Genomic DNA, 13,579 nt, shown 5'->3' with positions numbered 1-13,579 from the left:
AGCTTAAGAGGCTTCGGCTCGGTAGCTTAAGAGGCTTCGGTTCGGTAGCTTAAGAGGCTTCGGCTCGGTAGCTTAAGAGGCTTCGGCTCGGTAGTTTAAGAGGCTTCGGCTCGGTCCTTTAAGAGGCTTCGGCTCGGTCCCTACTTTTGACCCTGAGGGGAGTACTTTACTGGGTGGGTTCATAGGACTCGGTTGGGTCCCTTTGTTTGATTCGGCCAACCAAGCCGGACACACATACACCCATAACAAATATGATGTTGAATAAAATTCTTTATTAACCTGTAATTTTCTATGCAAGACTAAACTGAAATGCCATAAAAATCTTATAAAGTTTATTCTATAACTATCAAAAGTAGCAGCGTGAAACTGTACACCGAGTGGAATGATGCATTTAAGTCAATCGCTTCATAGAATAATTGAAATAATATTAATACTTATCTATGATTGTGAAAAATCATTCTTGATTTTGTTTAAAGATAACAACTGTAATGTGATTTTCATAAAAAATATAAAAAATAAAAGTAGTAATTTGGTTACGATGTCATTACTTACTAAATAATTAGACCATTTAATCTATGAAACTATGTTTCAGTAATTGTTAATAATGCTATAATATTATTAAAGATCAATATAATTTTAAGTCTGACAATATCGATGATAATTAAATTATTAAAAAAAAGACAGTCCATTATACCAAACTCTCATTAATATTGGTCTCAGAAAAGAATCAGATCATATGATACATTCATGTAACCTCACATATGACATTAATTTGATCGTTGTGTCAATTAATATATTTAGAAATTTTTGGTAGTTTATTAGTTGTCAAATGGATCAATTTATAATGGAACGTATTAACCCACTAAAAATCTGTCATATGATGAGATTAAGGCGAGCTGACCTATCAACTTGACGAGATTAAAAATTTTCAACCCAACCCAATCCAAGACGGATGGTGGATTACGGGTTTCCGCAGACCAATCCACGAACCTACAAAAAAAAATAAAAAAATTTTAAAATATTAAAAAAATTAAATTTGGATTACCGTTTAAATTGTTTAAGTTGAAATTTTTAAATTTAATTGTGATTTAGATGGATTAAGTTTTAATCCATTGAATTTTCTATTTTAATTTTAAAATTTAAAATAAATAAATAAATTTTCTCAACTCGTGAATCAATTCAAATCCATCACAGGCTAATCCACGTTGATCGTGCATCTAGACGAGTTAACTCATCTGAATCTATTTTAAAATAGATTGATAAAATTTCAATCTAATCCATCTAAATTGTTTTGCGTGATGGATCAATCCAACGAATAAAATCCAAATTGATAGCTATAAAAATATTAATAGAATATTTACAAGGGAAAAAAATCCTTTAGATGAGTACCCAAAGTCAAGTAAATGAATAAGAAAAAAATTTGTACAAGATATTTAATTTGTAATTGAGATTTAAATTTTTAGAATATGAAATTGAAGTTAGTTATTATAGAATAGATTTATTGATCGCGTGAAATGGTTAGAGCGACGAATTGATTTTCGAAAGTATATTTAAGATATTCTTTATCATTTAAGATTCGTCACGGATAGTGTTACCCAGGGTTTAACGCCCCCGTCTTCGACGCGTGGACCCCAACCGCACCTGAAGCCTCCACAGACCGGTAGACGCGCGGGTTAGTCATCTGGCTGTGAATTTAACCGCTTGTTTTTACCAACGCACGCCATGAATCATGCGCACCTACTTCGACCAAACACGCCTCAGCATTTGTAACGCCTCTCATGTCTCGCTGAGAAGCCACGTGATGAAGCAAGAATCGGTGCCGTATATTTTATCAAATGGAAAGCTTGTTTTCCTGACGTGGTGTATCAAAGAATACACAGGTTCCCGAAGCACACGAATAAATCCAATGGAAAAGGCGAGGACCCCCTTGACTCCTGCGGCCAGTGACTCATATTCCGACTTGCTTTCCGCCGCCCTCTCCACGCCGGCGACGGGCGAATGGGGTTCGTCGAGGCGAAACTTGTCTTGAACAACGATGAACTTCCTCCTTCTCCGTCGTCGAATTCCTTGGACGTCGTGCTCGCAGATCTAGCTAGGTTGGAGGTGGTGGAGAAGCCTGGACACGGCGCCGATGCCCCGGGGATGGCAGTAGCTCAAGCATATACTGGTGCGGACCCCGATCTTGGGTCTCCCAAGAAAGGGATGGAGGAGGCGGAGAAGGAGGTCCCGATGCAGTTCCCTCAGAGGCCCGAGGCGCCCGATTGCGCATTTTATAAGAAGACCGGGGCGTGTAAATTTGGTTCTGCCTGCAAGTTCAATCATCCTCCAAAACGGAGGAAACCCGGGGTTGTAATTTCTTTTTGGGGCTTTTTTTTTTCTGGATTCGATTGCGCATATGTCCTCTTGCTTGGTAATGATCGGAGAATTTTATGATTTCGATTCTCAGGTTAGAGCAAAGAAAGGCGCGGAACATGTTCAGGTGATTCTAATTGTTCGTCTTTACCCAAGTTCTAGGAGTTTTCTTGTTTTTTATTACTTATGGAATTTCTATAGTGACACATCAGTGAAATGGCTTTGTACAACTGCCGTTTGGCTGCAAATTAAGATGCAGCATATTATGTGTCGACTCTTACCAACCACTTGAAATGCAGATGCTATAGTTGGTTGAATTTTGCATGATCACCATTAAAGTTGATAGGATTATGAATGAGTAGATGTCATGTTGTAGAGATCTCTAAATTACTATATAATGTTTAATTAGATAGCTTACTTGGCCCCATGATGATCTACACATTCATTCAGGATAAACAGTTTGTTTATGGCATGCCCATCAATGCCGCAGTTTTGGATTACCACGTACTGTGAGATCAGACGACCAAAACCAAGCTGAAAGGGCATTTTTGCATTCTAAAATGTGGACAAACTGGATACAAAAATCAGTGGTTGGATGAACATGGGTCAACAAATTGATGATCAAATGTGAAAAGTAAAATGATACTTGCAAACAATTGACAATAACATGTCATAATGCAGTGAACAGAAAGCAATACTTTAGCCTGAAGGACATGGAAAAGAGTCAAACAAGGCTTAGGGAAGTAAAAGTCAACAATGCTATATAGGCATTGACTGGAAGGGACAAAATCTGTAGCTGCGGTGAAGTTTGCGAGCTTTAACATGAATAGATTAAACAGACATATGATTGAGGAGATGCTATGTGCATAGAAGATTGTTGAACAAGGAATGGAGAAGTTTGAGGTGTTAGGTGGGAAGGGAAGCAGTTTGGATTGCATTGTTCTCACAGTTTTCGCCAAACAGATATCAAAGAAGACAATATGGCTCCATACCATATCAACAATGATTTTGGAGATATTATTTACTAATGGTATTTGCAATATCAGTAATGTGTATCTGTTGCTTTGCTTTTAATGCGTATTTATATCAAGTGCTATAGTCTTAAATCGATCCAAAGGAGAGGTAGTCTACATAGCCAACTACAAAAGTTGGGATGAATATAACTTGATGATGATAATGACGATTCTTTTGAGTATGATCATTTCATAGTGCAATATCCAATTTCTTTATTGCCTTATTTTGTTATTAGGCATTTTTTTTCCTTTGTGCACCATTCTGGTGTACATTTATTCTCACACTTAAATTTTTAATGATTACACCACGATTTATTAGAATAAATAACATTTTCAATTTTTTGCATACATATTCAAATCTTCTCTGCATAGTCAAATCAGCTTAGAAATGCTTGTGTAAGGTTGAACATGGACAAACTTCATAGCTTCATAATCATACAGCTGGTTTGTAGGCATGGTGAGGCTGCCTGCTATAATGACGTGATGACACTTGCCTGCTGAAAATGAGGTGATGGCATTCAAATCCAAGGTTTAAAATATCGAGTCGTGCCGGAGTTTCGGTCCCGGAACGATACAGTTTCGGTACCGTATCGTACTGTGCCGATATAGTTTCGGTATTTTTAAAATATAAAATATATTAATTAAAATAAAAAATTTAATCTAAATATTTAAAAATAAAAAATAAAATTTTTTGATAATTTTATAGGTTTTAATAAAGCCTATTTAAATTATTCCGAACTATAGCTTTGAACTATAGCTAGGAATTGATTATTAAAATCTAATTAAACCCTAAGTTTTAAAATAAAAAAAAAAATCGCGGACAGTGCGCGATCAGTACGCGCGGCCCGCGTTTGGAGCGTCGCTGAGCTTCGGGCGAGGCCTCCGGCGGCGTCATCGAGGCCACGCGACGTCTCCGGAGGCGTCGCCGAGCCCGGGCGACACCTTCAGAGGCATTCCCTGGCCGAAATTCCTGTGCCGGCGCTGTACCTCGGCGGAACGAAATTTTTCGCCCGTATCGCCCGATACGGTTGGAAATTTCAATCCTTGTTCAAATCATCAAATGATGAAGTCCTATAATAGCGCAAGTGGTGTTGTTTGACATTACTCAATGTTAATCTCATCATAATTAAATCTATTGAATAATAAATTCAGTGAATTTGTTAACTACTAAATACAGGCATGCCAAACATATGCAGGGATACTTAAGAAGAAATCATAATAAGCTTAGTTGTTTGTGGATGACATTGTACTTTTCTATTTCATTGTGGTATCAATATGACTAATTTCTTATTTTAATTTTTCTTATTGCTCATAGGCTGCTAGAGAGGAGCACAAGAGCAATGGTACAAAAATGATGGCACAAGGAGCGCATAGGGTGAGCGATCTGATTCTTAATTTGCTGCTAGTACAGATATCTTGCGCTAGTCTCTAATCATGTAATTGTAGTTTCTTGACTATAAATGTGTAAGGTAGTGATAGTTTTTAGCCAATTCAGGGAATTAGAACCAACTTCTTACCACCATAGTATATTTTTAAACATTTTGGATTCATATTGTGTTCCCCCTAGATTTGAACAATTTAATGATTTGAAACTTGGAAAGGTTGACGAGAAGAAAAAGTTGGAGAAGTTGATGAAAAAAAAGAAATTTGAGGATATCTTTTTCATTTTTAGAAATATTTCAGACATGTGACCTTGAGGACAGTTGAGAGGGTATTATAGTCAGAGACAACAATTACGTGTTATTTATAAATGAATCATCTTAATGACCTAGAGGTAAAACATCAAATGTGGGACTAAACCCACAATTCATTTAAGAACGTCAATAACCGATTAAATAAAAAAGGATGACTTCTCCTGTTTGCATAGTAGGAACTCTCTTGTGCACTTATTCTGACATGGTTTTGCTTTTTTGCTGGTTAGCTTCCTAAGAATGCTGTAGGAAAGCAAAAGGAATGTCTTTTTAAAAAGGTAGAGCAAACTGAAAAAAGGCAAACTTTATTTTTTCTATCAAATAAACCCTAGTAAAATATCTTTGCTTATATTTTCCTCTTGACCTTCTCTTGATAGGATGACAAGGTAGAGAAACAAACTTCTTCCATAAGGTTGCAACAGGAAGATTGCAAGGTTACCATCTCTTATTACTATGTTTTACTGTTGCATCTTTTTAAGGATTAATTTTGTAGATTAGGTTTTCAAATTCTAAACCCTTCAAAAGCTTTGTAAAAGCCTATCGACAATCCTAGCATTTATGGTTTAAAATTTCGTACTATGCCGAGCGAAATGGATGAAATTTATCATTCTGTCCACTGTCTGACACATGCACCACGACCTCCCCGACCTTACAGGAGGCCGCGGCAATCTCCCGCGGGTTGGGGAGGCTGCGGTCCTCCACCATGTGCGTGATTAAAAACTTTGCCTTTAATTAAATTTATATTAATAATTTCAATTAACTTCTAACTATAGTAGTATTAGAATATTTAGGGATAAATATTCTTTTAGAGATAAATATTTTTTTATAGAATAATTCTCCTAGAATAGGTCACTATATTCGAGTATAAATAGGGGCTTATTTCTTGTAATAAAACAAGATTCTATATTGTTTTATATGGTATCAGAGCCTTAGTTTTTTTCCTCCGCTGCCTCGTCGCGTGTCTTCCTTGTCGCGACACAGATCAGGCCTTCCTCGTTGTGCATCTCTCTCGTCGCGATGCAGATCAGCAGTGCGTCTTCCTCCGCTCGAGCGACTTTCGCTGTCGTTGCCGCTAGCGCTCGGAACACCGCCTCGCCCACGGCGTACGACGTCGCATATTCTATCTTCTTCGGAAGCTTCATAGGCGCCCTTCGTCTCCGAGACACCCAGGTACGCGCACACCTTCTCCCGTGCCGCCATCCTCTTCGAGACGCCCGAACGAAGCCGGCGCCACACGCCTTCCTCGCATGCGTCTCTGTTCGCTGCTCCACGAACAATAGAAATCTTCTCCTCTCTGCTCGCTGCTCGTGGCGGACTCCCAATCGCGCGCTATCCTGTTCAGCGCGGTGCCACCTCTCCCAGCAGCATGTGCAAATTGCAGCATTTCCTAGCAGCAGCACCGTCGCTGGAACAAGCTTTTCTCTCCCAGCATCATCGGCACACAGCTATCTGGAGCGCATATTCCAGTACTCTAACTGTAGCCCCTCCTCCTGTAGTCGCGTCTCTTCCGTGAGCAGCGCGCCTCCTCTCCCTTCCCGTGAGGAAGCGAACCCTAGCCACTGGCGCTCTTCTTCTCGAGCGATTGCGTGATCTAGACGAAGGAGATTCGTCCCGATCGCAAGCAAACCCGTCACGCCTTCCTCCCACGCGAACCCGTCCCTGTTTCGGTCTGTTTCGGGCTTGCCGTCCAGAACATGTCCAGCAAATAGCAAACAACTTTGTATCTCAAATAACAAACAACAACACAAGGATCGGTTTCTTCCCGACGCGTTCCTCTGATTTGAAACCATCGCCTTTCTCTCTTCATGGCTACCTCCAGCACTCCAAAGTCAGATATCTCAATTTTTACCAACCACATCACTGCACCACTCTCTTTCGAGCTATTGGATGGTAAGAATTATACCTCTTGGAGTTCTTACATTGAACTTTAGCTTGTTGGACAGGGTTATGAGACTTCATCTCGAAGAGGATATTTAAGTTGTCGATCGCCCTTTGTGGAAAAAAGTGTGACTCCATTCTTTGATGTCTTCCGCAGTACAAAGCTTCACAGACTTCTTTACAAATACTTCTCGGCGGCTCTAATGGAAGATCTCATCCATTCTCAGTGCCCATCAGATTAAGGATTCTATGTCAACTTATCTCTCTCGCATTCTTTGTGACTTCAATGAATTGCTTCCACTTGCGACCACTCCTATTGTAGAGTTTGAAAATCGGAAGAAATTTTTTGTCTCTGGCTTTATATGGTCTGCCCACAGAATTTTTCCATGTTCGTGATTGTAGAGGCTACCATGTACCTGGGTGAATCCCTGCCAAAGTCTAATAATTTCTATTGACTCATCGATTTTGGTCTCTTGGAACAACAGACCTCCACCTCGTAAGGGTGGTAAAGGGCGTCCTTGGTGTGATTATTGCCACTGACCAAGACACATAATTGATAAATGTTGGAGTCTACATGATTGACCTCCCCGTGCTATAGATTTTTGATGTCACAGGACTAGTTGTCTAGACTCCAATTCCTTTGCTGGCATATCTTACTTTTTGAGTCCTTGGGTTCTTGATTTCGGGGTCACCGATCATATCACTGGTAATAAATCTCTTTTTTATTCTCTCTACTTTTGGTTATTTACCTTTTGTCACCATGACAAATGGTTCTCATGTCCTAGGGTGTTGGTATTGTTCATCATTCTCGGTCTCTTTCTAGAATTTATTATCGAGAGAGATTGTGTCATTTCGTTTATTAAATTTTCTATTTCCTTACAGGACCGGAGTACGGGGAGGATGGGGATGTAAGTCTCATGGCCTATATCGGCTTCAACAGTCCTCTCTTGTTGGTTCGGCGGCGGCATCTCCCCTTCTTATTCATGCTTAGTTGGGACATCCTAGTCTTGATAGTTAAAACAATTGCATCCTGGTCTTTCTCATTTAGAATCTTTGTCTTGTGAGTCATGTCAATTAGAAAAACATGTTCGTAGTTCTTTTTCTCCTCACATTATGAGTCGGGCTATGTCCCCTTTTGCTTTGGTCCATTCCGATGTTTGGGATCTGAATCGTATTTGTTCTACATTGGAGTCACGATATTTCGTTACCTTTATAGACGATTTTTCCCGTTCTACTTAGTTATATCTGACTTTGGTTTCACATCCATGCTAGGTGACATCCCTAATTCATATTTGTTCTTTTACTCTCAATGTTTACCACCTTGTGGGGATTCTAACTAAGATACCAACTCGACCTCGTCAGGCTTTGTTGGAACTAAATCATGATACTCTAACGCTACGATTACTAGTTCAGGACGATACCAGATAGCCTGGTTATAACTCTCCCGCTGTCACCGGGCACTCTAGCATACTACTAGTGTACTACTCTGTCACCGAGCACCCAATCAAGGAATCCATTCCTAGTCATCAATAGCCGTTAGCTATCCCCTAACGCTCTGTTTGGGAGGAGGTGAGGGAAAGGGAGGGAAAGGTAAGGAAGGGGAAAAAAAAATTTATCTCTGTTTGGGATGGGGTGAGGTAAGGAGGGGAAGGGGAAAGAAGGGGAAGTGTTCCCCTTCCATGCCCATGAATAGCCACAATTTCTTACACCCCAAATCGGGGTGTAAGGAAGGGGAAGCAAATATTACTCATGTTTATTCCAATTTTACCCATTAAACCGATCGGGGAAGAGGCCGCGATGGAGACGCCGCCGGAGATGTTGGCCGCGATGGAGACGCCGACAAAGAGGGCCAAGCCATGCGCGAGCGCCACCGCGACCAGGCCTGCCGGGTCAAGTGAGGCACCACTCGTCAACTTATCAAAGGCGATGGCGGAGCCGATGCCGGCGAAGACGAAATGGCAAGGAGCGATGCCGAGATGTCGGGATCTGGTATTTATAAAGAGCCAGAGGTAGCAGTCGGGACTGGGCCTCGTCGCCGCCGACCATGGAAATGGCAAGGAGCGATGCCGAGATGTCGGGATGGGAGCGATGCCGAGATGTCGGGGAAGAAAAGCAAGGAGCGGAAGTGAGAAAGGATATTTTTGACCTTTTATATTTTTAACTTTCAAATCCTTTCCTTTTAACCTTCCTTTCCTCCCAAACAAGGTTACTTTTTCTTCTCCTCCCTTCCCTTCCCTTCCCCTCCCTTTAAGGGAGTTTACCACCATGTAAAGGTCACTTCGGAAAGTCCGGTTATAGCTCTCCCGCTGTCACCGGGCACTCCGGTTGTACGATCCTAAGATTCCCATACACAGTAATCTACTCCACTTAATCATGCATATATGCTCACACAAATATTTCATCAAACACATTCAAGGCATTCAACACATGAAACAAATGTAAACACTTTATTGAATAGAGAAGATGACATAAACTAGTTCATACATCACCATCATCACATAGATATTCATCCTACATCCTAAACTCAAGGATCTACTCCATTACAAGAAGATTACAAGAAGAATACATGAAAATAGTCATCCACAAGAAAGGGGAAGACTTATCTTTGAAGTGTGGGCATCCGTTGAAGATCTTCTCGCTCCGGTGTAGGATGGATCGGTGGAGATGAAGTGTTTAGGGCCTCCCCAAGAGTGGGGAGGCGCCTTCCCCCTCACAAAGACCTAGGATTTGGAGAATGTCCCAAGATACTTTCAAAAGGTGCAAAAAGATGTATTTATAGGGACCAAGCACGCCCCCGCCCCCGTCACACGGCCGTGCCTGATAGGCACGGCCATATACAGGTGCTCTTTTGTGCTCGGAGACACGGCCGTGCCTGGCTGGCACGGCCATGTGCAGTCGGCCTTCTGTTGATACAGCTCGCTAGAGACACGGTCGTGAGGGCACGGTCGTGGACTGATGCTTCTCTGTTGGCTCGCAGAATGAAGGCACGGCTGGGAACAGTCGCTCCTCTGGAAATCAGGCACGACCGTGCCTGGTGGGCACGGTCGTGGGCAGTTGGCTTGTTGGAAGGAGGCACGACCGTGCCTGAGGGCACGGCCAGGCCAGGTACTTCTCTGTTGGAGGGACACGGACGTGTCTCCTAGTGTTACACGGCCGTGTCTAAGCCTGGGAAGTGAGGCACGGCCGTGAGGCACGGCCGTGTTCTGCTCTGTTGCTCATTTTCCTCCATTTCTTCGTGTTTGCTGCATAAGAGACTCGCCCATGATGACGAGCACGGCTAGTGCGAGTTTCTTTTCTCCACTTTTTGCTCCACCATCAATAATGCATCGTTTTGGCTCTAAATCGCATCCTGTCAATCAAAATATACGAAAAACATATCTCCGAGCAAAAGAGTAGAAATATGCAATTATAAAAGAATAAAGTGTGACAAAGTAGATCATATGCAATGAATTACAAGTAGATGAACATTAACATGACTAGAAAATATATATATAACCTACGCTCATCATACGCCTGCATCAATAGCTATCTTTTATCCTCCGGAGGAGTTATTGTCACCTCCAGAGACATCTCCTCCATTGCAGGTTTATCAGCGTTGTCCTCGTCCTGCCTTGCCGCCGCCCACCACTGACGCTGCCATGGACACATCTTTGAAGCCAAGTCTTTCGCCTCGTCCTCCGGCCCCATCTCCTGAGTTTGATATTCCCATTGCACTTCAGAAAGGTATGTGTTCCACTCGTAATTCTTCTCCTCATTATGTTTCTTTGAATTATCATCGTATTTCTCCTTTCTATTTTTCTTGTCTTTCCTCTTTGTCGTCTGTTTCTCTTCCGAAGATTGCAGGTGATGCCTTTACCCATCCAGGATGGAAACAGGCTATGTTCGATGAAATATGTGTCTTATAGAGCAGTGGGACTTGGGATCTCGTTCCTCTACCACCAGGGAAGTCAGTTGTCGGTTGTCGGTGGATATATATAGTGAAAGTTGGTCTAGATGGAAAAATTGCTCGGCTTAAGGTTTGCCTCGTTACTAAAGGCTATACTCAGATCTTCGGATTGGACTATGAGGACACTTTTTCTCTTGTTGCCAAGATGTCTTCCGTGTGCCTATTCTTGTCCATTGCTGCGATTTGACATTGACCTCTTTATCAGTTGGACATCAAAAATACTTTTTTACATGGTGACTTGCTCGAGGAAGTTTACATGGAGCAACCTCCGTGTTTTATTGCTTAGGGGGAGTCTTTTAGTCTTGTATGTCACCTGCGAAAATCTTTATATGACCTCAAGCAGTCTCCCAGAGTATGGTTCGGTAGATTTAGTACTGTAATTCAACAGTTTGGCATGACTCGGAGTGAGGCTGACCATTCTGTCTTTTATCGTCACTCATCTACTTTTTGCATCAACTTAATAGTTTATGTTGATGATATTGTTATCACAAGTAGTGATAATCTCGGGATTTTACAAGTGAAACAACATCTTTTCAAATATTTTCAGACAAAAAATCTCGGCAAATTTAAATATTTTTTGGGAATAGAAGTAGCACAGTTCAAAGATGGGATTATCATATCCCAAAGGAAGTATGCAATGGATATTCTAGAAGAAACAAGTATGTTAAACTCAAAGACAGTCGACACCCCTATGGATCCTAATGTTATGCTCATGCCAAATCAGGGGGAGCCTCTTCCAGATCCTGAACGATACAGGCAATTAGTAAGGAGACCAAGCTACCTTACTGTTACTCGTTCGGATATCTCTTTTGCAGTAAGTGTAGTAAGTCAGTTTTTCAACTCTCCATGCAAGGAACATTGGGATGCTGTGACACGCATTATCCGATATATCAGAGGCGCTCTAGGAAAGGGTCTGTTGTATGGAGACAAAGGACATACTCGAGTCGTAGGTTATTCTGATGCAGATTGGGCAGGATCTCTCATTGATAAGAAATCTACTCTTGATTTTTGTATATTTGTCGAAGATAACCTTATTTCTTGGAAAAGTAAAAAAGTAAAATGTTGTGGTAAGATCCAGTGTAGAGGCAAAATATCGAACTATGACCATAGCCAGTCAAGGGCTTATATGGTTCAAACAATTGCTTCAAGAGTTAAGATTTGGAGAGGTTACACAAATGCCACTTCTATGTGACAATCAAGTCGCCATGCATATCGTCTCGAATTCAGTTTTTCATGAGAGGACAAAATATATTGAAGTCGACTGTCACTTTGTTAGAGAAAAAGTCATATCTGGTGAAATATCTACTAGTTTTGTTAACTCACATGATCAATTAGCAGATATATTCATCAAGTCACTGAGAGGTCCTCGAATTGACTACATATGTAACAAACTGGGTACATATGATTTATATTCTCCAGCTTGAGGGGGAGTGTTAGAATATTTAGGGATAAATATTTTTTTTTTATAGAATAATTCTCTTAAAATAGGTCCCTATATTTGTGTATAAATAGGGACTTATTTCTTGTAATAAAATAAGATTCCATATTGTTTTACAAGTAGGAATAATCTAAACAAGCTTAATCAAACTCTAATAAAATTATTTCATTAATTTAATATATATATTATTTATTTTATTCCGAAAATATATAATAAATTTTTTATTTATTTATCTACTATATAGAAGCGTTCTGATCCCATATTTAAAAAAAAATATTTTATTTATATATATATATATTTATTTATTTTTTAATATTTAAATTATTTTTTAATTAATATATTTTATATTTAAAAAATATCGAAACCGTATCAACACGGTACAATATGATACTAAAACCATATTGTTCTGATCATAAACTAAAACTTCGATATGACTCAGATTTTAAACCATGCTAGCATTTATAGAGCTTCGATCACCATCATGTGGATAGACCTTATTTTACTTTTTTTTTCCTTTTGAAAATTCAAAAAAAAAAGAAGATAATTCAGTGCATGAAGCTCCCGTCAATGCGGGATCCCGGAGAATGGTCTATTGTACGCAATCTTACTCTATTTTGTAAGAGGTTATTTCTAAGACTTAAACTCGTAACTTCTAGGTCACACGGTAACAATTTTACTGTTGCGCCAAAGCTTCCGTTTGCCTTTTGAAAATTCAATAACGTTGCAAAATGCAAACAAGTGATTCCTCTAGCATCAGAAGGTACAGTGTCTAGTAACTGTGTTGGCCAAATATTTCTTTAAAACTTATAAGTAAACCTTCTTGGAGACACTAGCAAGAATCGATAGGCAAGTTGCTACTGTATCATTAGAACTTGCCAACAAAAGTTAACATCAACTTTTAAAAATTAGTTATTACAACAAAAGACTTATACCTGGAGTTGAAAGAGGGTATTTTGTCAACTATAGACTTGAAAAGTGCCTCAATTAAAGGACATTTTGGAATTTGCCACTGAAGTTTTAACACTACAAGTTTGCAACTCATAATTGAAGGGGCTTTGCATGGTTGTTAAGTTTCATCTAAGTTACTCTAGTATTCAGATATCATACTATTTATTCTAAGTGTGGGCCAAACAATGTGTTACTCTAGTATTCAGATATCATACTATTTATTCTAAGTGTGGGCCAAACAATGCTTTAAAAGCATTCCTAAACTTGAATTCAAAGGGTATATCACATCATTCTTGGACTTGAAAGTGCCTCA

The 13,579-nt window shown here is 40.0% G+C and overlaps 1 protein-coding gene across 4 annotated transcripts in view; it reads left to right on the top strand.

Moving 5' to 3' along the window:
* Positions 1–1,935: 1,935 nt before the first annotated feature.
* LOC141814366 (uncharacterized) overlaps positions 1,936–13,579 on the top strand; it is a 31,191-nt gene continuing 19,547 nt past the window's right edge. For 3 of the 4 annotated variants that reach the window (XM_074702313.1, XM_074702311.1, XM_074702310.1), the window contains exons 1-5: positions 1,936–2,346; positions 2,447–2,479; positions 4,681–4,740; positions 5,287–5,334; positions 5,434–5,490. In XM_074702313.1, coding sequence (XP_074558414.1) covers positions 1,999–2,346; positions 2,447–2,479; positions 4,681–4,740; positions 5,287–5,334; positions 5,434–5,490 — 546 coding nt within the window. In that variant the 5' untranslated portion in view covers positions 1,936–1,998. The remainder of the gene's footprint in view (positions 2,347–2,446; positions 2,480–4,680; positions 4,741–5,286; positions 5,335–5,433; positions 5,491–13,579) is intronic. The other variant, XM_074702312.1, reaches the window with a different exon arrangement.

Source organism: Curcuma longa, chromosome 21 (assembly GCF_044706935.1).
Source record: "Curcuma longa cultivar G26 ecotype Majalengka, Jawa Barat chromosome 21, ITB_CL_G26_1.1, whole genome shotgun sequence".
Lineage (NCBI taxonomy): Eukaryota > Viridiplantae > Streptophyta > Magnoliopsida > Zingiberales > Zingiberaceae > Curcuma > Curcuma longa.
The sequence above is the reverse complement of the archived record's forward strand: the minus strand, read 5'-3'. Positions and strand labels throughout refer to the sequence as shown.